This window comes from Lontra canadensis, unplaced genomic scaffold, assembly GCF_010015895.1.
Source record: "Lontra canadensis isolate GAN:19392208 unplaced genomic scaffold, GSC_riverotter_1.0 scaffold36, whole genome shotgun sequence".
NCBI lineage: Eukaryota > Metazoa > Chordata > Mammalia > Carnivora > Mustelidae > Lontra > Lontra canadensis.
The window spans coordinates 5751573-5771715 of NW_022631030.1; the positions used below are offsets into that span (position 1 = coordinate 5751573).

A 20143-nucleotide genomic window follows, 5' to 3' on the forward strand; every position below is an offset into this window, starting at 1 on the left:
TGCGTTTTTGTGTGTGTGTGTGTGTGTGTACACACCACATCTTCTGTATCCATTCATCTGTTGATGAATGAAGCTTGGGTTGCTTCCTTACCTTGACTGTAGTAAGTATTGCTGCATTAAACATAGAGGTGTATATACCTTTTCAAATCACTGTTTTCATTTTCTTTGGGTGATTGTTCACTGGAGAAAATACTGGATTATATGGTTTCTCTATTTTTAATTTTTGGAGGAACCTCAATGTAGTTTTCTACAGTGGCTGTACCAATTTACGTTCCTACCAACAGTGCATGAGGGTTCCAGTTACTCCACATCCTCTCCCAACACTTATTTCTTGTCTTTTTGATACTAGCCAATTTGACTGATGTAAGGTGGTATCTTATTGTGGTTTTGATTTGCAGTTTCCTTGATGATTAGTAATATTGAGGATCTTTTCATGGGCCTGCTAGCCACCTGTAGTCTTCTTTGGAAAAGAGTCTTCAGATCCTCTGCCTATTTTTTAATCAGATCATTTGTTTGTGTGTTTTTAGTGTTGAGTTGTATAAGTTCTTTACATATTCCGGACACTAACCCCTTATTGGATATATCACTTGCAAATGTCTTTTCCCATTGAGTAGGTTGTTTTTGTTTTCTTGATGGTTTACTTTTTATTTTGATGGAGTTCCGATAGTTTATTTTTTTTTTATTTTCCTTGCCTGAGGTCTCCTATGTTTCTGTAGTGTCCTTCTAGCTCTTCTCCCTACCTTCAATCTGTATTCCTTCATATTCATCAGCCATTTGATTGTCAGAATGGGTTTTCCAAAAACTTTGGTGGTTATATTCCCTTCCTTAATACCTGTTAATTTCTTCTTGTTTTCTACAGAATAAAGTTCAGCTTCTTTAAAAAAAATTTTTTTATTGTATTATGTTAATCACCATACAGTACATCATTAGTTTTTGATGTAGTGTTCCATGATTCATTGTTTACCTATGGATGGGACTGGAGGGGGTTATGCTCCATGAAATAAGTCAAGCAGAGAAAGTCAGTTATCATATGGTTTCACTTATTTGTGGAACATAAGGAATAGCACGAAAGTTCAGCTTCTTAATATAGCACACATGACCTGCTGTGAGGTTCCTCTTAAGTTACTCCTGATGCTGTTTTCTGTTAGACCATGTACATTCACATTGTTAAACACCTTTTCTCATGATATCCCTTCTTAGAGTACTCTTTATTCTCCTTGGTTTTTCTGATTGTTTTAGTAAAAAGCTTGTCATTTGATAGTTGGAACTATAGTAGTCAATTGCCTATATTTTGATTCATATTTAATATAGATCATAGGGCAGCCCCTCAAGAAAAGGGGTTAGCAGACTGTCAGAAATTAGCATGTTTTAATTACCTGTTTTAACCTATGTGTGCGTACTGAGAGGATGCTGGAGTTACTGTGTGCTTGGACCTATAGCTGCATTTAGATGGTGAAGCGTCTACCCAAACTCAAAACCAAAAGAAAGGACATTCTGTATTAGTCAGGATTGGGTCCGTTCATAAGTAACTGAAAAATGGAACAGTGGCGTAAATAAAACAGAGGGTTATATATCTTCCACTAAATTTCCAGAGATACACAACCACTATGGCAGCTCAGTTCCATGGAGTCCTTAGGACTTAAGTTCCTGTCAGCTCTTTGTTCCACCGTCCTTGTCCTTGGGGTTGTTCCGTGGGCCCATAGTGCAAAGTGGTATTTGTTTCCTAGGCAACAGAATTGACCTGGAGACAAAGGAGGAGGCAAAGGGTACGTTCTGCTATCTTTTAAGGAGGATTCCCAGAAGCTGCCATAGACTGTTTCTATCTCATCAACTAGAACTTAGTCATATACTCATTCCTAAGTACTATGTGCACAGTGAAAAATTCTTTCACTAAGGTGCCTGGGTGGCTCAGTCTGTTATGTGTCCGACTCTTGATCTCAGCTCAGGTCTTAATCTCAGGGTTGTGAATTCAAGCCCTGCATTGGGCTCTATGCTGGGTGCGGCGCCTACTTAAAAGAAAAATTCTTTTACTATGGAAGAAGGGGAGAATAGATTTTGAGGAATAAATATCAAAGGATTCATACAAACTCTTTAGTCTGATGTTGAGTCTCCACCTTCCTTTTTCCTCTTAACACATAAACCCTAGGTACCAGCGAAAAGTCTTCCTGTTACCCTTGACTAGAAATGATTTTCTCCTCATCTACATCTTGTGGCACTGTTAATCTATACTGTAATTATCATATGCTGGACTGCATTGCTGTCATTTGTCTGCATATATAGCTCCCCTAAATTGTAAGGTCTTAGCACAGTGTAAATTCCCGAGGGCAGTGACCATGTCTTATATGCCTGCAGTGCCTGGGCTAGTGCCTTGTAAATAATTGGTTCACAGTAAAAATTTCATATATGGCAAATAAATAACTTTGACAATCTCTTGGTTTCTTGTAGAATTTTAGGAAAGGAAGATGGATCAACCTAGTGGAAGGAGTTTTATGCAAGTATTATGTGAAAAATATAGTCCTGAAAATTTCCCTTACCGTCGTGGTCCTGGTATGGGAGTCCATGTCCCAGCCACACCTCAGGGCTCTCCTATGAAAGGTAAGAAAGACGTGACCTCAAACATTTATGTACTGGGAGCTTAGTACTTAGGACTTCAAACCAGAATATTGTCTTGTTTCCAGATGATTTCCTTTATTTTGGAATTAGAATTGCATAGCCTTTCTCCCTTGATATGACTTCAGTTTTTTAAAAAACTCAAAACGATTTCTTTTCCTCCTGATTGGCCATAAGGCATCTTAGTTGCACTTACATGGCATGAACAATATTGAGTGGTAATGTTTCAAACAGGTATTCTGTCAAGGAGCTTGGAGGATACAAGACAGTACAAGACTGGCGTGTCCTCAGTGACCTTACAGCCTAGCTGGATTACAAGATATTCACATTTACAAACATATAAGGCAGTTTTTGTTGACCCAAATAATTGGCATAGTGACTGGGGAAAAAATTTAGGAGAGAGTTAATTAGTATGATCAAGAAAAGATTCAATGCTATGAGACTTGAACTAACCCCAATATAGAACTTGGTTAGAGGGGAGATCAAAACATTCTAGGAGAAGGGTTATGCTGTGAGAGAAATCTACAACATTGAGAAATATGTAAGGTGTGTCTGTAACTTACATCTTAGCCTCGTTTGTATTTCATAGTTTCTGGAAGTAGTTCTTTGTGAGTGTGGGAGATCAGGATGGAACAGTGTTTTAGTTCTTGTGTTCCTCAATACAACTGGTCTTATCACCCCATATGATCTGGAGTGGCAGAAAGAGGTAGATTTCTTACTTGGTCATTTTTTTTCAGGATCCATTCCCATTCTGAGAAATTTGATACTGAAAAGTACTGAGTTAAAAAAATTACATAATTTGAGGCCCCCGTGAATAAAATATTCCCTTTGTGAGTCCTTGTTTTATACCGTATAGGGAAAAAGTGGTTGAATTCTCATGTCTGTCCTTTTTACAAGGACAAGTGTGATTTTATTGACTCATGTATTTTTGAATCAGGAAGTAGTTTGACTACCCCAGTTTCACCAAATTCATTAAATAGTTTAAGATTCTGCAACAGTTTCTCTCACTGTAATTATGTATTTTTAAAAGTCTGATTTTCATAAGGGACACATTCTATGTGGATGTGAAATGGAAATGATTGATGGACAAGAAAGAGAACACAGATTTTTAAATGGATCCACTTAAGCAAGGAAGATTTCTTTAATGATACGAATTTGAAGAACAGAAGTGGTTTCATAGTGGACCATCTAATGGTTTGAGATAATTTTCAAGGGCAGCAGTAGGCAGAAATACAGATCAGACGAAAAAAAAGTTATCCAGAATGATACTTTTGAACTAAATTTTAAAAAGGAAAGAATTGAAGCCAATTAGAAGACAGTGGGAGTCCAGATAAATCACATGTTCTAGTGTTCAGATGATGAGATGATAGCAAGGATGATAGCTGTATTGTTGGTAGTTGAGATCAACCATCCTGCCAGGGGTAAAGCCTACAAGATGTTTTTGGTGGTACTGGTCCAGTACTTTTAATGTCCTCCTGGGCCATATTTGGCTGTTTCCCCTTAGAATTCAATACCCTTGGACCCCATCACATTCTGAGTTTTTTTCCAGGTCCTCGTGTCATTTCACACTATTTGATTTTGATTCCTGGGGGCCGAATGCATGTAGACAAGAATTAGACTGATTTAAAAAGTGTTGTGTTATTCAGATCGCCTCAACCTCCCAAGTGTGCTGGTATTGAACAGCTGTGGAATAACATGTGCAGGAGACGAAAAAGAAATTGCTGCCTTCTGTGCTCACGTGTCGGAACTAGATCTTTCTGACAACAAGCTCGAAGACTGGCATGAGGTAAAGTTTTTATATTGCTGCATTTTGGTGACTTCTGCTGAATTTTGGTTCTCTCTTGAGATTCTTGTCTGTGTCTGAAGATAAATAACTGACTGCTTCAGTTGTTCTATGGTGATTTTTCAGTGAAGGTTGTTATTGCTAATTTGTTTTTCATTAGTATGAAAAGCACTGGGGAGCTTTCTTCCAGGCATCCAGAGGTTAATAGGACCACAGCAGTTTAGACTGCTAACAATGCATTGGGTTTTTTACTGTTTCACTAGTTTACACATCCTGTGTTCATTCTGTACCACAATGTCAATATTTAGTGCTCTAAATTGCCACAAAAATTGCTTGAGCTCAAAACTCAGATTACAAAAATATTTGTTTTTGGTACTGAAATTTACTCCAAATATTTTAGAACTTTTCCTTATTTTATTAAGTCTCTTAGGTGATTTGAAGTAACTGATGTCTTTTGACCTCAGAGTAAGTCATACCAAGTACACAAATAAAAGTATTACAACTTTCTTTCTTATTATATATAATATTGCCTACTGATGATAACATTACCTTGTGGAAGCTATGCTCAAGAATCAGGGAAAAATCGTTCTTTCTCCTTGATTCATTCTCCTGCCTTAATTTAGGATCTTCTCTCTTGAGACAGCTTCCTAGTAGATTTTCCTGCCTCTGGTTTTACTCTGCTTCCCATAAGCTATCTTTAGTGTGACCAGACTCCTTTTAATCAATGAAATAAGATTATGACACTCTTACTTAAAGTCCTGTAGTTGCTTTTCACTGCTTGGAAACTAAGGCCTGAACTCTCTAAATGTAGCCTTCCACCATATGGCCCTTGGCTACTTTCAGAGTTTATCTCCATCATTAGCCATATGCTTTTTCCTGCAGCTCATGATAAACTCTTGAGATGAAAAGCTTCCTTGCTTTTATTCATTCTGAATCTACTGCTCTTTTTTCTTGTCTACCCGACCTCTTCCTCTGTATCTTTCAAGACTTGGCCCAAGTCACTATTCCTCTACGAAATGTTCCCTGGCTCTTGCTCAGGCCGAGACAGACTATCCTAGTACCTATATCACGATGCTGTGATAAATGCAATCACTTATCACAATGTAGTCCAATCTCTTGCTTGCTTGACAGTTTTCCTACGAGACTGTGAGCTTATTCAAAGTAGAGATTTTTGTCTTTATTACCATCAGCACCCAGAGTGTCATACTAGGTACTCAAATGTTTGTTGTTTGCATTAGTGAATAAATTACTGTATTTTAGGGATTGATCAAGACCACTTGCTCCAACTTTTCCTGTGATCTTAAGAAACTCACTTAATCCTTTAGTGCTTAAGTGCTCATCCCTAAGACAGGGCTGCAGATAAAATTAATCACTGAGGTGCTTTGTAGGTATTAAATGCTATACAAATTCTAAGACAGCTTTTTTAAGAAAAATCTGTGTGTCACCCAGTTTTCTTCAGCTTTTCTTAAATTTATCTCTTTCATAGTCTAGTTTATCTGATAATTGTGCTTCTGGTCATATTTCCTATTTTTATTGAGATGTTTACCAAATCCTTTGAGATGCATGTTGTTTGATTGTTAAATGACTTGTTAATATATGCAGATTTACTGGGCTGTTCCAAGAAATAATCTCTGGTTGTACATATGTTTATTAATTCATTTATCTGAACCACTAGCATAATTTAGTGTTCCACAAATTAGAGTCTGTGCCTTCTTGGTCCTTTGAGATGCTCAAGTGAGGTGCGTGCTCTGTCCACACTGCACGGATGCCCCACACACTGCCTTGTTCATCCTCCTCCCTGATTCTCCCCATAGCCTGCTGCTGAACATCTGGTGAGGGTTTTTAACCTGCACGAGTGACAAGTCAGACCACATTTTCCTCTGAATCTTTTCACCTCCCGTGTTCGCGGGCCAATTCCCTTAAACGTGCTTCTTTGGGCATGTAAGATTTCAGAGAGGCTTTGTGCTTTGCGCTCTGACCACGAGCATAAGGTAGGCATTTGCCCACTGCCCACAGTTTAATAGCGATACAGCTGTGGCCTCAGAAGAGCAAGCTTTGTCAGTGTGGGCAGAACACAAAGTTCACACGAGGGATTTCAGCCTTTTCTCTGCTTGGTGTAGACTAAGATTACACTACGTATTTTCCGGGCCACATGGACATGAATGGACAGAGGGTTCTGTGTTCCGTTGTGATCAATTTGTATCTTCTTACAAGTGCTCTACATTCTATTTCCAGGCAGTTTTCAAATAGGTCTTCACTGCCGCTACCCTTCAGGCTTCCGTCTTCCAATTTATTTTTGTTTTCATCATTCCTTTATTTTTTGTCCTTTGCTTTAACTGTAGTTGATCCCAATCTTCTAAAATATCTATCAGAGCACAGAGAGGTGGGAGAAGTGCTGACAGCAGAAGCATATTGATTTTTAGGATGGATGAAACTCTTTGCCAGACTACCAATGCCTCATCAGTCACAGTTATAAGACATCACATTTTAGCCCAATTGCAATCTGTATACCTGATTACCAAAAAGATAATTGGTCCCTGGCCATTAAGTAAGTTTAGTTTGGCCTATATTTGAGATAGTAATATGGGACAAAATAACATAGTTTGTTCTTTTAGTGTTTTGAATGGTCACTAATGTTATAAGTACTTCTTTTGTGGTTTAAACTACTCACTGCTGGATGTCTGGAGATAAAGATTAATACGTGTGAGAGCTGTAATACTGGAGGGGAAGGCGAAGCTTTGTCTCCATCCTTCTAAAATTGGGCATCCATGTGTGAAAACAGATGCATTTTTTAGCTTTTGACTTGAAGTTTAGCTAAGTACATTTTCGTCTCACCTTTCCCAAGGCATCTCCTTTTTCCTCCCTTCCTTATCGAAACCATTTTATAAAAGAAATTAAACCAAGTAGTTGAGAGCAAGGAGGAATCAGCCCCTCAGGTGAGGCAGAGAATAGCTAGGGTATAAGTTACAGATTGTTATCTTACAATCCTTTCCCCATTTTTCTTAAAACTTTAGTTTCTTCATTTTTGGAAGCCAGAGTAGAGGGTCCTCTACTCTGAATTTGAAGAACAGAAGTGGTTGAGATAATTTTAGAGAATTGTAGAGACCTAGAAGGTCATGTAAGTTCACATCCGTGTTTCTGCACACAAACATCACAGGTTTGAACTGCACGGGTTTGTTTGCATGCAGACTTCTCACAGGACAGTGCTATAAATAAAATTCTTCTTCCTTATGGTGTTCTTAATAGTATTTTCTCTAGGTGGGTGGGGATAGGCTAAATGGGTGATGGGAATTAAGGAGGGCACTTGGTATGAGCACTGGGCAGTGTATGTAAGTGATGAATCACTGGATTCTACTCCTGAAACCAATATTACACTATATATATTAGCAAACTGGAATTTAAATTAAAACTTGAAACATAAAAAAAAAGAAAAAAGGTTAAGTAAAACAGAGGATCTCTTTTTTTTTTTTTTTTTTAAGACGGAGAAAGAGGTTGAGGAGGGACAGAGGGAGAGACAGAGAATCCCAAGCAGGCTCCAGACCCAGCACAGAGCCCAAACACAGAGCTCAGTCCCATGACCCTGAGATCATGACCTGAGCCAACATCAAGGGTCAGACGCTTAACTGACTCAGCCACCCAGGTGCCCCAAAAGAGTCTCTTTTATGTAAAATTCTAAAAAATCTAGAGATGTAAGTGTATATGGTGGAATATGCATACATTTGTTTTTCTGGGACGAATCACAAGAAAAATTTCAATTCTGTTCGAATTTTAAAACTGTGAACATTTTGTTATTGTTTTGACGTCAGTGAGGATAGTGGGCTGTTGAATTTAGGGTGTTTTTTCGTTTTCTTTATATTTCTCGATATGAAAACAAAACACATGTTACTAAAACAAAAACAAAACAAAACAAAAATTTTCTGTAGCTTACTTTATTGTAAGAATACAGTCTATAATACATACAACATACAAAATATGTTTATCAACTGTTTACATTTTCTGTAAGGCTTCCTATCCACAGTAGGCTGTGAGTAGTTGAGTTTTGGAGTAGTCAAAATTTACATGAAGATTTTCACCTTTGTGGGATGTTGGTGCCCCCCTAAACTCTGCATTGTTCAAGGGTCAACTGTATCACTGTAACTAGAAGTCTTTTCTTTTTGATTTTTAGAATTTAAAAAAGGTAAGTTGGGGTACTGCCCTAGAAACTTACTGAATGTTTGCAAGCCTTTGCTGTTAGGACATTTTTATAAGTAAATTTACCTGTGAAATTAATATACTTTCTAAAATCTTATCATTAATGTAAGGTTACCCCCAAATCCTTTTTAACTTTAGCCTTTTAAATAATGTATTTATGAATTTCTAACATACGTTATTTTTTTCCTGTTTGAATTATTAGACTATAGTCCAGTTATAATTTTTTAGAATATTCCAAAGCTAATGAGTCATTATTCTAAATCTTTATTATCATGGGACAGCAGTGTAGATGCAGAATATGAAGAAGATTATATCTCATAATTTCTGGCAGAATTCCTTCAAAAACCTTTAAATTATCCATTTGGAGGTATAATTTCTTTTTATTATAAAAATAAAATATGAGGAATGATGGTTAGTAAGAGGTTTATGTTTTATTTGTATTTAATGGGGGTTATATGATAATTGTTATTCTTTTTTTTTTTTTAGATTTTATTTATTTATTTGACAGACAGAGATCACAAGGAGGCAGAGAGGCAGGCAGAGAGAGAGGGGGAAGCAGGCTCCCCGCTGAGCAGAGAGCCCGATGTGGGACTTGATCCCAGGACCCTGGGATCATGACCTGAGCCAAAGGCAGAGGCTTTAACCCACTGAGCCACCCAGGTGCCCCGATAATTGTTATTCTTGTGTACTTGGAGTGCAATTCCTCTTCATCTTCTTTTGCCCTTGAAGCCAGGCGGGCCGTCAACCCCTATATAGGAGCCCTTTCAAGCATATTCAGGCGCTAGATTGTAGGACCCATCCCATGTGTGGACTGTTTCGCTGTGTTGTAGCCACAGACTAAATTCCAAACGCGGGCGGTACGTCACACAAATGCTTAGCACCATTTGATCACAGAAGGGATCAGGCAAGAGAACGTGCACAGACTGGCATAAATTACTTACATTTAAACTGAAGCCTACTGTGTTTTTCTCTAAAAAATAGCTAATTTCTTCATTTGCAAAATGAAGTTAAAAATGGTCTCACTTCACAAGTTTAGCATGTGGCAGAGCTGACCTCGTGTGAGATCCGTGCCCTCTGACCGACTTCTCTGAATCTTCTTGGAATTAGTCCACTTCGCGGTGATGGTAGAGCTCCTGGCCTGTGTAGTTGACAGAAAGCTGAGGTGAAGTGCACGTCACTTTTTCATTCTACCTGTAGTTTTCAATGCTGGCTGCCTTTTTGGCATAACCTATAGAGCTCGGACAAGAAACAGTCTAGGTCCCAACCAGGAAGCTTAGCTCACCTTTGAAACTCCTGATTTAGTAGTTTATGGTAGAGCCTGGGAATTTGTGCATTTTTCACATTGTACCAGTGATTTGATTTGACTTGATTTTTTTTTACAGATTATATTTACTTGAGAGAGAGAGCACAAGTGGGGGTGGGAGGAGAAGCAGAGGGAGAAGCAGGCTCTCTGCTGAGCAGGGAGCAGGGCTTGATCCCAGATCCCCAAGATCCTGACCTGAGACGAAGGCAGCCACTGAACCCGCTGAGCCACCCGGGCGCCCCATACCAATGATTTTAAATAGGACATATTTAAATAAAAATAAATACAATATAACATATAGCCGGGGTTGTCATGTTGGTTCATACAATACTTATGTCAGTAATAATTACATTTACTGAATGATTTTGTGCCATTAATTTACTCAGCAAACATTAAGCACCCCTATGCAGTAGTGAACTAGGTAAGTACTCTCCCTGCTTTCATGGAGTTTACATCCTGTGGGGGAATAGGTAAGAAAGTAAGTTTCTAGAAGGTATGCCATTCATCATGTTAAGTGCTTTACACATGTATCTCATTTAATCTGATCCATAGTCCTGAGAAACAGGTGGATCCTGTTTTCTCTGTGTTATAGATGAGGACACTGAGACCTGGGAAGGTGAAATAACCCATCAGACCACACAGCTGGGAAGTATTGGAACCTGGTTTGAACCCAGGTTTTTGACTCTGAAACAAATCCTAGCTATTCTGTTGTACTCCTTTTCTCATAAAGTTGAGTTACCACATTGATGCTTTACCCATTTACTGGGCTTCTCATATTTACTTCATACTTGTTTAAGCTAGTTCTTAATTTTTTCTTTCCGGAGTATATTTATAATTTACTAGTGGTGGTATGCTGGAAGAATAATGGCTCAGGTTTTTAAATCCTAGATTTGGTTTTTGTGACCCTGAGACCTTAGTCAAATTATTTAACATTTCCAAGCCTCAGTTTCTTCATTTTTTAATGGGAAAATAGTTATCTTGCAAGTTGCTTTGAGAATTAAATGAAATAAGCTATATCAAAGAGACTGGAAATATGCAGAGCAAATAGGTCAGTAACGCTAATTTCGTTTTTTAGAAAAAAAATCTTCTTGCCTACCAAGTTACTAGGTAAGTTGTTAAATTGATGATCATGTGTTCTCTTTTCTTATGTAGTCGTGGACACTTTTTGGTTTTTGACTATATATATTTTGGACTTTGGTCATCTTTGAACCAAGTTGAAACTGTTCCCAAGTGATCATAGCTATGTAGTCAATTTTGGACACTTGAGCTGTTACCGTGTGTTCTTCAATAAACCTTTAATTAGCCTTAACGTACTGAGGACAAAAGGGAGGAGAAATTCAGAGAGAATTACATGACCCAGTCTCAGCTCTTTAGAAACTTGCAGCCTAAAATGTCCTCTAAACTGTTTTTTCTCCATTTATCAAAGAGAAGGTCATATAGAACAGAATCAAAACCTTGCCCAAGGCAACATGGAAGGGCTCTCTTTTGTACCATTAATTTTCAATTATGTCACTATTTCATGGAAAGATTAAATTATTTGCTGAGATTTGTTGAAATTACTTTTGCCCCTCTGTAGGTACCATCAGTAACACAGGACCCCCTGATATGAAGGGCCTCTTTCCTGGACACCCACTCACTTAAGCTTTGTGAGCGCGATTGCTATTTAAAAACTCTGATTACTGCCTGATATGCATTTCTTTTTTTCTCTCTAGGTCAGTAAAATTGTGTCAAATGTTCCCCAGTTGGAGTTTCTAAACCTGAGTTCCAACCCTCTGAATTTGTCGGTTTTAGAAAGAACATGTGCTGGGTCCTTCTCTGGGGTTCGCAAACTTGTCCTCAACAACAGCAAAGCTTCTTGGGAGACAGTCCACACGATACTGCAGGAGTTACCAGAGTAAGCCCGGAGGGCATGATGGAGAGGGGGTGATGTCGCCATCTTTGTTAGTACATAGAATTACTGCAGATCTCCCGTCTCAGAAACACTAGAACAGCAGGGTGGCTGGAGAATGAGGTCAGAAGAATGAAGTAATTAGAACCAGGGTGTGAGGGTCATTTAGTAGCATTCGTTGCAATACTTGTTCAGTGTTGAGTAGCACCAAGACATAGGATCTGTCATCCTTTGGCTAGAAGATATCCCTGAGAACCACTTATCATTTCTACATCAACCCACCCTTTCTCCATTTTAAATCTTCTGATTACCTGATTTCAGAATTTTGTCTCAGCGCTTTTCTTAGGGAGGGAAAAAAAATCATAGTATCTATAAAATATATTAACACTCAGATGATTAAGTGTCTCGCTGGCCTGATGGGAAAACGGAACTCTTTTCCAGTAATTTAAACAAGAAATTATGTTTTTATTTGTCAGTTTAGAAGTACTTTTCTTAGATTTGTTTCTATCTAGCTTTCAGTATGCACATAAGTGTTCAAAGAAAGTAGTTTAAAGAAACATATGAAACCATACTTTGTCTATCTATGGAAACGATCAAGGCCTTTTGAACCTCGTCTCTCCCCATTTGTTCCACCCCACTTTCTCACTATCCCTCTAGTAAGATTGGTTTCCTCACCACATGCAGCATCTAGCATGGCGTAGAATGAGCTTTTAAATCCCAGTTCCACTTTCTGACCATATGACCTTCGATAAGGTCATTAACCTCACTAAGCTCTGTTTTCCTTGTCTTTAAAATGGGCGTCATTGTATCTAACTTGCAGAAATAGCAGTACAGTCTAGGAAGCACTCGGAGCAAGGCCTGCCTCAGGATAGGAATTCAGTAAATGATAGTTATTATTTTATTTCTAAACATTCTGTTCATGCTGTTTGTGGGATTTACCTCTCTGTCCTTGCAACTTACGCAAGTCTACCCTTCCTTCCAGGCCATGCATTCTTTCCTGATTATTCTAACCGCAATTTCAATTCCACTCCTATAGGAACTGCTTTTGTACTTGAAGTTAGTACTGCTTTATCCAGCACTTAAGTTATTTAAGCACAAAATTAATTTAGTCCTGGGTTATATCATTCTCTGCTGTTTTATGTGTTTTAGGTTTTGTCTTCCCAGCTATATTTAAGCTTTAGGAAGACATCTTTATATTTTCTCCATAATCCCTACCGGAGTCCCCCACACTGTAGGCACGCACTTACCGAACGAATGAAAGTAGCTGCAAAGTAGGAACTTAACTGCTTTAAACAATGAAATATTTCCTTTTTTTCTCTCTGCAGTTTGGAGGAGCTCTTCCTGTGCCTTAATGACTATGAAACAGTGTCTTGTCCTTCTATTTGCTGTCATTCTCTTAAGCTACTACATATAACAGACAATAACCTCCAAGACTGGACTGAAATTCGAAAGCTGGGAGTTATGTTTCCTTCACTGGATACTCTCGTCCTGGCTAACAATCATGTGAATGCTATTGAGGAGCCTGAGGATTCACTGGCCAGGTTGTTCCCCAATCTGCGGTCCATCAGCCTCCACAAGTCAGGTGAGCTATAGGCTGGTTCTTGTTCCACATGCAAATCGATCTGAGCTTCTGCATGGTGTAAATGAAAGCCCATTTCTTTCAGTCGTGCTTCTGCCTTCTCATAGTATCATTTCCAAGAGTGGCGTGCGGATGCCTGTTGATTAGCTAAATTCAAGGCATTCGTTTTCATAAATGCTCTGATACGTATCAAGTGGCCGAGCCTCCTATTAGCTGTTTATAGTTTTTCTATTAAAGATCATTTATATATTTATATTTATATATATGTAGTTTATCTATTAAAGAGGTCCTGCTGTGAAAAGAGTGAGATGAAATTGATGAATTGGACAGTAAAAGGCAGAGTAAAAGGAGTACGAAGAATTACAAACTAGACTATTTGGTCTACTTAGGTTAAAGAATTTCAACTTACAATACCTTGTAAATGCTCACCTTTCTTTTCTGGTATTTATAGATGATCGATTGCCAGTTTGCTGCCATCCAATTCTGTGTCTCCCAGGAATGCACATTTTTAGCCTATTTTTTTTTTAATTAATAAACTTCATTTTTTGAGAAGTTTTAAATTCACAGCAGAACTGATCAGGAAGTACAGCGTTCCCACATCCTCCCTGCTCTCACACACGCACAGCCGTCTCACGGTCAGAGTGCCAGCACCAAAGTGATGCATCTCTTATAATTGAGCCTACGTTGTCCCATCACCCAAAGTCCACGGTTTACATGGGGGTTCACTCCTGGTGTGGTCCATTCTGTGGGATTGGACAAACGTTTAGTGACAATGTCTCCCCTTTCTAGTATCGTTCATAGTAGTTTCACTGCCCTAACAACCTTCCATGTTCTGCCTGTTCGTCTCCCCGTACCCTGCAGTCCCTGGCAACCAGTGGTCTTTCTCCTGGCTCCATAGTTTTGCCTTTTCCAAAATGTCATATAGCTGGAATCATACGGCATATAGCCTCTTCAGACTAGCTTCTTTCCCTTAAGAATATGCACGTAAGTTTCCTCCGTGTCTTTTCATGGCTTGATAGCTCATCTGTTTAGGACTGAGTGATGTCCCATTGTCTGGATGCACCCCAGTTTATTTATCCGCTCACAAACCGAAGGACATCTTGGTTGCTTCATAGTTTTGGCATTTATTAATGAAGCTGCTGTAAACCTCAGTGTGCAGGGTTTTGTGTGGACATAAGTTTTCAGTTCACTTGGGTAAATGCCAAGGAGTACGATTGCTAGATGATATGGTAAGAATATGTTTAGTTTTACAAGATACTGCCAACTGTCTTCCAAAGTGGCTGCACCGTTTTGCATTCCCACCAGCAATGAATGAGAGTCTCTGTTGTTTCACGCCTTCAGCGTCATCACTGTTGAACCAGTGTTCTGGATTTGGGCCATTCTGATAGGTGTGTAGTGGAACCTTGTTTTAATTTGCAGTTCTCTAATGACGTATGACATTGAGCGTCTTTCCACATGCTTACTTCCCATCTGTATGTCTTCTTTGGTGAGGTGTTGGTTCAGGTCTTTTGCTCATTTTTTTTTTTTTAAATTTGGGTTGTTCATTTTCTTATTGTTGAGTTTAAGAGTTCTTTGCATATTTTGGATAATGATCCTTTATCAGGTATGTCTTTAGCAAATATATTCTCCCAGTCTGTGGCTTTTCTTCTCATTCTCTTGACATTGCCTTTCAGCCCATTTCTTAAAATAACTTCATAACTAAAAATAACTGTAATCTACAGTTGAAAAAAAGATATACAGTTTAATTTGCCATAGAAGTCATAAGGTTAGGAATTAAGTTTTAAAAACTAGCATTTTGTATAAAGAAGCTGCTGACTGTGCAACTTGACACCCGTTACGTTAACTCTGTCCTTCCTCCTAGATGGAAATACGGTTCTAAAGGGAAGAGAACGGTGGTGGCTGGGGATAGTTATGCACTGGAGTCCTCGTGTATTGCTCCTCTGCTTTTGCCCTTGCTGCAGGTGGCTAGAAATAGGAAGGGACTGCATTCTCTGAAATAGATTTAACATGTTATAAAATTGACCAGCTTCATTACTACGGGCATATTTTTCCTAGCAGTGCCAAGTATCGACTTGGATGATATATTTGCTCACAGCCATAGGGAAAAAAAAATTATTTTATTTTATTTTATTTTATTTTTTTGCATGAAACACTTTTAATTTGTTGCATGTTCTTCTTGCCCAGTGGTTCAGGTTCTCTGTTTTGTTTGTTTGTTTGTTTTGGGGTTTGTTTTTTTTTTACTGTTCTTTGTGTTTTGTTTTTTTTTTTTAATTTTTTCAGTAAAGCTAAAGCTTTTGAAACACATCAAGTGCCCCACAATAGAAGAATGATACAATAAAGAAAGGTGCATAATGGCATGGAATATTATAAAAAATATGGAACGCTTCACGAATTTGCGTGTCATCCTTGCGCAGGGGCCATGCTTATCTTCTCTGTATCATTCCAATTTTGGTATATGTGCTGCTGAAGCAAGTACCAGGTTCTCTGTTTTTTGTTTGTTTTACTTTTAAAATCTGTTTTCCCTGTCCCCAAAATGAGGACAGTATGTAAGAAAGATAATATTTAATTTCCGATTCTACTTACCTTGCCCCATTTGAGAATTTGTTAGGTAAAGATTTGAGTCTGACAGTATCAACTCTGATCAGTAGTCCTGTTGTGTGAGTCTATGTTTGACGACAGAGTTGACCACATCACCTTTTTTATATAAGCACGGTATACATCTTACCTATTGAAGCCACCAGATACCCTCTTTATAAGTCATTTGGGTGGAGAATCAGTATATTAGTGGGGTGCTGAGGCGTTGGAGAATAAAGTTCCCTCCTTGACCACTGGCTTCACTGGGAGAGGAGAGGCTCTAGGGAAGTTTTTGTGGTATTTAATTGTATTCTGTTCTTTCCTTGGATGAAGAAAATTTTCAGGATGTCCAACTACAACGTTTATAAGGATTTTAACATTTCAGAAATCAATTGAAGTAATTTTTTTCTATGTTAATCTTATTATTTGTGTGCTTTTCTGGATTTACTTAAATAATATATTTCTCAAATTAGGTTTGCAGTCCTGGGAAGACATTGACAAGCTAAATTCATTCCCCAAACTTGAAGAAGTGAGATTGTTAGGAATTCCTCTTCTGCAGCCATATACCACCGAGGAGCGGAGGAAATTGGTAATAGCCAGGTCTGTTGTCCTGATTACTCTCCTTTCTTCTCTCGGGCCTTATTTCATTAGAGAGATAATGCACTAATGGAGGGGAGTGCACTGTAAGTTTATCTGTCTCTTGAATAGACAGTGCTCAAAGGAGCTGCTTCTGTAGCTTGAAGTCCAGAAGAAAAGGTGAGAATATGGTGAGAAAGATGTGAAAGGTAATTGGCCTGCCGAGACCACTGAAACATTCCCTCACAGATCTATTCTGCTTTTATACCTTTTAATACTTACAATATTCGAAGTCCTGCTTTTCGATCATGAAGAAAAATTAGGTATAATAGGGAAAGAGTTCTGTTTTAGTTGTCTTTACTTTCTCTGTTCACATAGTGGTCACTTAAAGTGTAAATACTTAAAAATTGGGCTGTTTTATTAATGTGAAACTTAAGAGAGCAGCATCTGTGTTTTTTTCTTGACTATAGATTGGCTCAAACATGACTACCACACCATTATGTTCTTCCTCTGACTCCCCTGCCTTTCGTGTCTCTGACTCTGTCTCCCCAAGACCACTGACATGAGTTTTGATTTCTGTATGAGCCTTTAGCAACAATAAGATTCTGGCTGAGATGTAAAGAAAAACAAACTTTCATTTGTTTTCTTTGTGTACTATGTGTAGTAGTTTTGAAAGGGGCTTTACGTTTCCCTAAGGAAGAGTGGGTCTTCAAACAGGTTGTTGATCTTCCTGCCCAGCTAACACCTAGCAGATCCGTACTGCTTTCCAGTTGTGGATATATGCAGTAATATCTCACTGAAGAAATACATTTAGGCATACTTTTCTTCTTAAAAGAATAAGGCTTGTAGTAGACCTTACACTTTATTTCCTTTACATAATTCTTTTGTAAAGGTAATAAATTAATTCCTAAACAATAGAGCCCATTTGTCCTGACTACTCCACTTGTAGACTTGCGCTGTCCACTGTGGTGCCATTAGCCATGTGTGACTTCTGAGTGCTTGAATTATGGTTAGTCTGAAATGAAGGCTGCTTTAAGTGTAAAATATACACTGAACTTCAAATACTTTATATGAAAAAAGAATGTAAAGTATTCTATTAGTTATTTTTTAGTATTGATTACATGTTGAAATGATAAAGTCCTCAATCTATTATATTAAATAAAATATATTAGTAAAACTAATTTCACCTGTTTTATTTTTATTTTTTAAAATATGGCTCTTAAAGAACTTAAAATTATATCTGTGGCTTGCATTATATTTAAGTTGGACAGTGCTGGCTAGAATCTCATTTTGAAAGGCAAGGTATAATTATAAAAGGTCAGTGTCCCATCTAAAAATGAAACTTTGGATGTTTTTGGTCCTTTTATTCTATACCACTTTAGTTCATGTAAGTAGTTGTACACAAGCAGAGTTACATCAAATGTGTCCTCTCAAGAGAGTAAGATGGGGCCTCAAACCAATGATTTTCTTTCTAAAGCTAAATATTCTCGCTGTCTTAAAATGCCTTTATTTTGATTTCACTTACAGATTGCCATCAGTTTCCAAACTTAATGGCAGTGTTGTTACTGAGGGTGAGCGAGAAGATTCTGAGAGATTTTTTATCCGTTACTATGTGGATGTCCCAGAGGAAGAAGTGCCATTCAGGTAAAAACCCCTCATCAGTTTAACAACATTTGAGCAAGTATTGAGGCAATTTAAGAACTCTTGTTTTAGAGCAAATCTAATAATCTGTTACTGGACCCTCTTAGAGGACTTCGGTGATAGGTTTAAAAAAAAAAAAAAAAGGGAAGAAACACAAAGCAAACCCATTTTATCTCATTTTCCACAGTGTATTTCTTCTAGCCTTGCACTTGTATTAAGAATGGTTGGGTAAGTATTTGACTACTTCCACTCATACTCCATATCATTGATTCTTGTTTGACCCTCTTCTCCAGGGACACATCTTTACCTACCCTAAAGCTGGTCTCTTCCTTCACATTGATCTGCTTTCAGGATATACTAAGTTCTGCAGTTTGGAAGATTTGGCAAATAGGCATAAGGTTTAGAGAATATGAGGAGAGGACTAGAAAACAGACTCTTGAGGAAATACTAAAGGAATTAGGATGGTCGAGTATGAAGAGAAATGCTGAAGGCTCAATTTGTAATTACCTTTAAGTATATGAAGAGTTAATATACATGGTTTGAGGAGGAGCTGCCTTTTTTTAATAGTCATTCATTTTTTTTTATTTGAGTATAGCTGGCACACAATGTCACATTAGTTTCATGTTACAACATAGTGATTCAACAAGTTTCTATGTTGTGCTGTGTTTACCACAAGTATAGTTACCATCTGTCAACACACAACACTACTAGAGGACCATTCGTTATGTTCCCTGTGCTGTACCTTTAATTCATGCCGTCACTGGAAGCCTGTGTCTCCCACTCCCCTTCACCCATCTTGCCCATCTCCAAGCCCCCTTCTCCCTGGCACCTGCCGGGCCTCGTATTGGTAGGTCTGATTCTGCTTTTTACTTGTTTGTTTTGGTTTTTAAATTCCATGTGTAAGTGAAATTGTATGGCATTTGTCTTTCTCTATCTCATTTATCTCACTTAGTATAATATCCTCTGGATCTATCCGTGTTGGCGCAAATGGCGAGGTCTCATCCTTTTTTATGGCTGAGTAATATTCCACTGTGTGTACAGGTGTGTGTGTGTGTGTCTGTGTGTGCCACATCTTCTCTATCCATTCATCTGTTGGTGGACACTTGAGTTGCTTCCATATCTTGTCTGTTGTAAATAATGCTGCATAAACATAGGGGCACATATATTTTTTCAAATGAATGTTTGTGTATGCTTTGGGTAAATACCCAAAAGTGGAATAGCTGGATTATATGATAGTTCTGTTCTTCATTTTTTGAGGAATCTCCGCATTATTTTCCACAGTGACTGCACCAATTTGCATTCCCACGAACAGTGAATGATGGTTGGGAAGGAGCTACATTTAATATTCCAGAAATGTGAAAGGAAAGGTAGCCGGTATGGTATAGGTAAATACACAAGAAATAAGATACCACCAAAGACTGGTTTCTAGGTTTTAGTAACTAGAACCACTTACCAAAAATGTTGTATGCTTTCCTTAAGAACTTTAACAAATAGTATGAAATCGCATTAGACAAATAGGATGCAAATTAGGAGGGTATGTGAATCAAATCAGTTGGTCCTTCTGGTTACAAATTTCTCCAGTTCTAATTCATTCTTACTAAACATATCTAATTTTCCCCCAGACTTTTCCATTATTTATCGGCTTTGAGGGGGTTAACCCTCTATAAGGTTGAACCAGTACTATATAAAAAGATTTTGTGGTTTTGTTAGTAGTATTTTAAAGCCCAAACATTTAAAAAATATTAGACAAATTAAGAATTTTAAAGATTGCTCTTTAAAGTTAGCGAAGAACAACGAAGTAGGGAGAAATAAATATTACTGTGCCTTTTAATACAACCTAGAAGTATTAGGTTAAGCAGCATGAATTTTGTCTGTTTTGTTTTATTTTGGTAAAAAAAATAGTCTAATATCTATAGTTTCATTTGATTTCATCTAACCTATTAGTGGGAGAAGTAACTATCTGGGCTTTGAGCATAAGTCCATCATTATAGTTTATTT

The 20143-nt window shown here is 37.9% G+C and overlaps 1 protein-coding gene and 1 non-coding gene across 9 annotated transcripts in view; one reads left to right on the top strand and one right to left on the bottom strand.

The window, feature by feature from the left end:
- LOC116874222 (tubulin-specific chaperone cofactor E-like protein) overlaps positions 1 to 20143 on the top strand; it is a 156950-nt gene that overhangs the window by 20399 nt on the left and 116408 nt on the right. For all 8 annotated transcript variants that reach the window (XM_032868755.1, XM_032868752.1, XM_032868749.1 and 5 more), the window contains 6 exons: positions 2446 to 2595; positions 4257 to 4396; positions 11600 to 11781; positions 13101 to 13357; positions 16402 to 16528; positions 18032 to 18148. In XM_032868755.1, coding sequence (XP_032724646.1) covers positions 2463 to 2595; positions 4257 to 4396; positions 11600 to 11781; positions 13101 to 13357; positions 16402 to 16528; positions 18032 to 18148 — 956 coding nt within the window. In that variant the 5' untranslated portion in view covers positions 2446 to 2462. The remainder of the gene's footprint in view (positions 1 to 2445; positions 2596 to 4256; positions 4397 to 11599; positions 11782 to 13100; positions 13358 to 16401; positions 16529 to 18031; positions 18149 to 20143) is intronic.
- Positions 15724 to 15830, bottom strand: LOC116874400. The gene has a single exon (XR_004383980.1). It is a non-coding gene; the product is annotated as a U6 spliceosomal RNA (small nuclear RNA).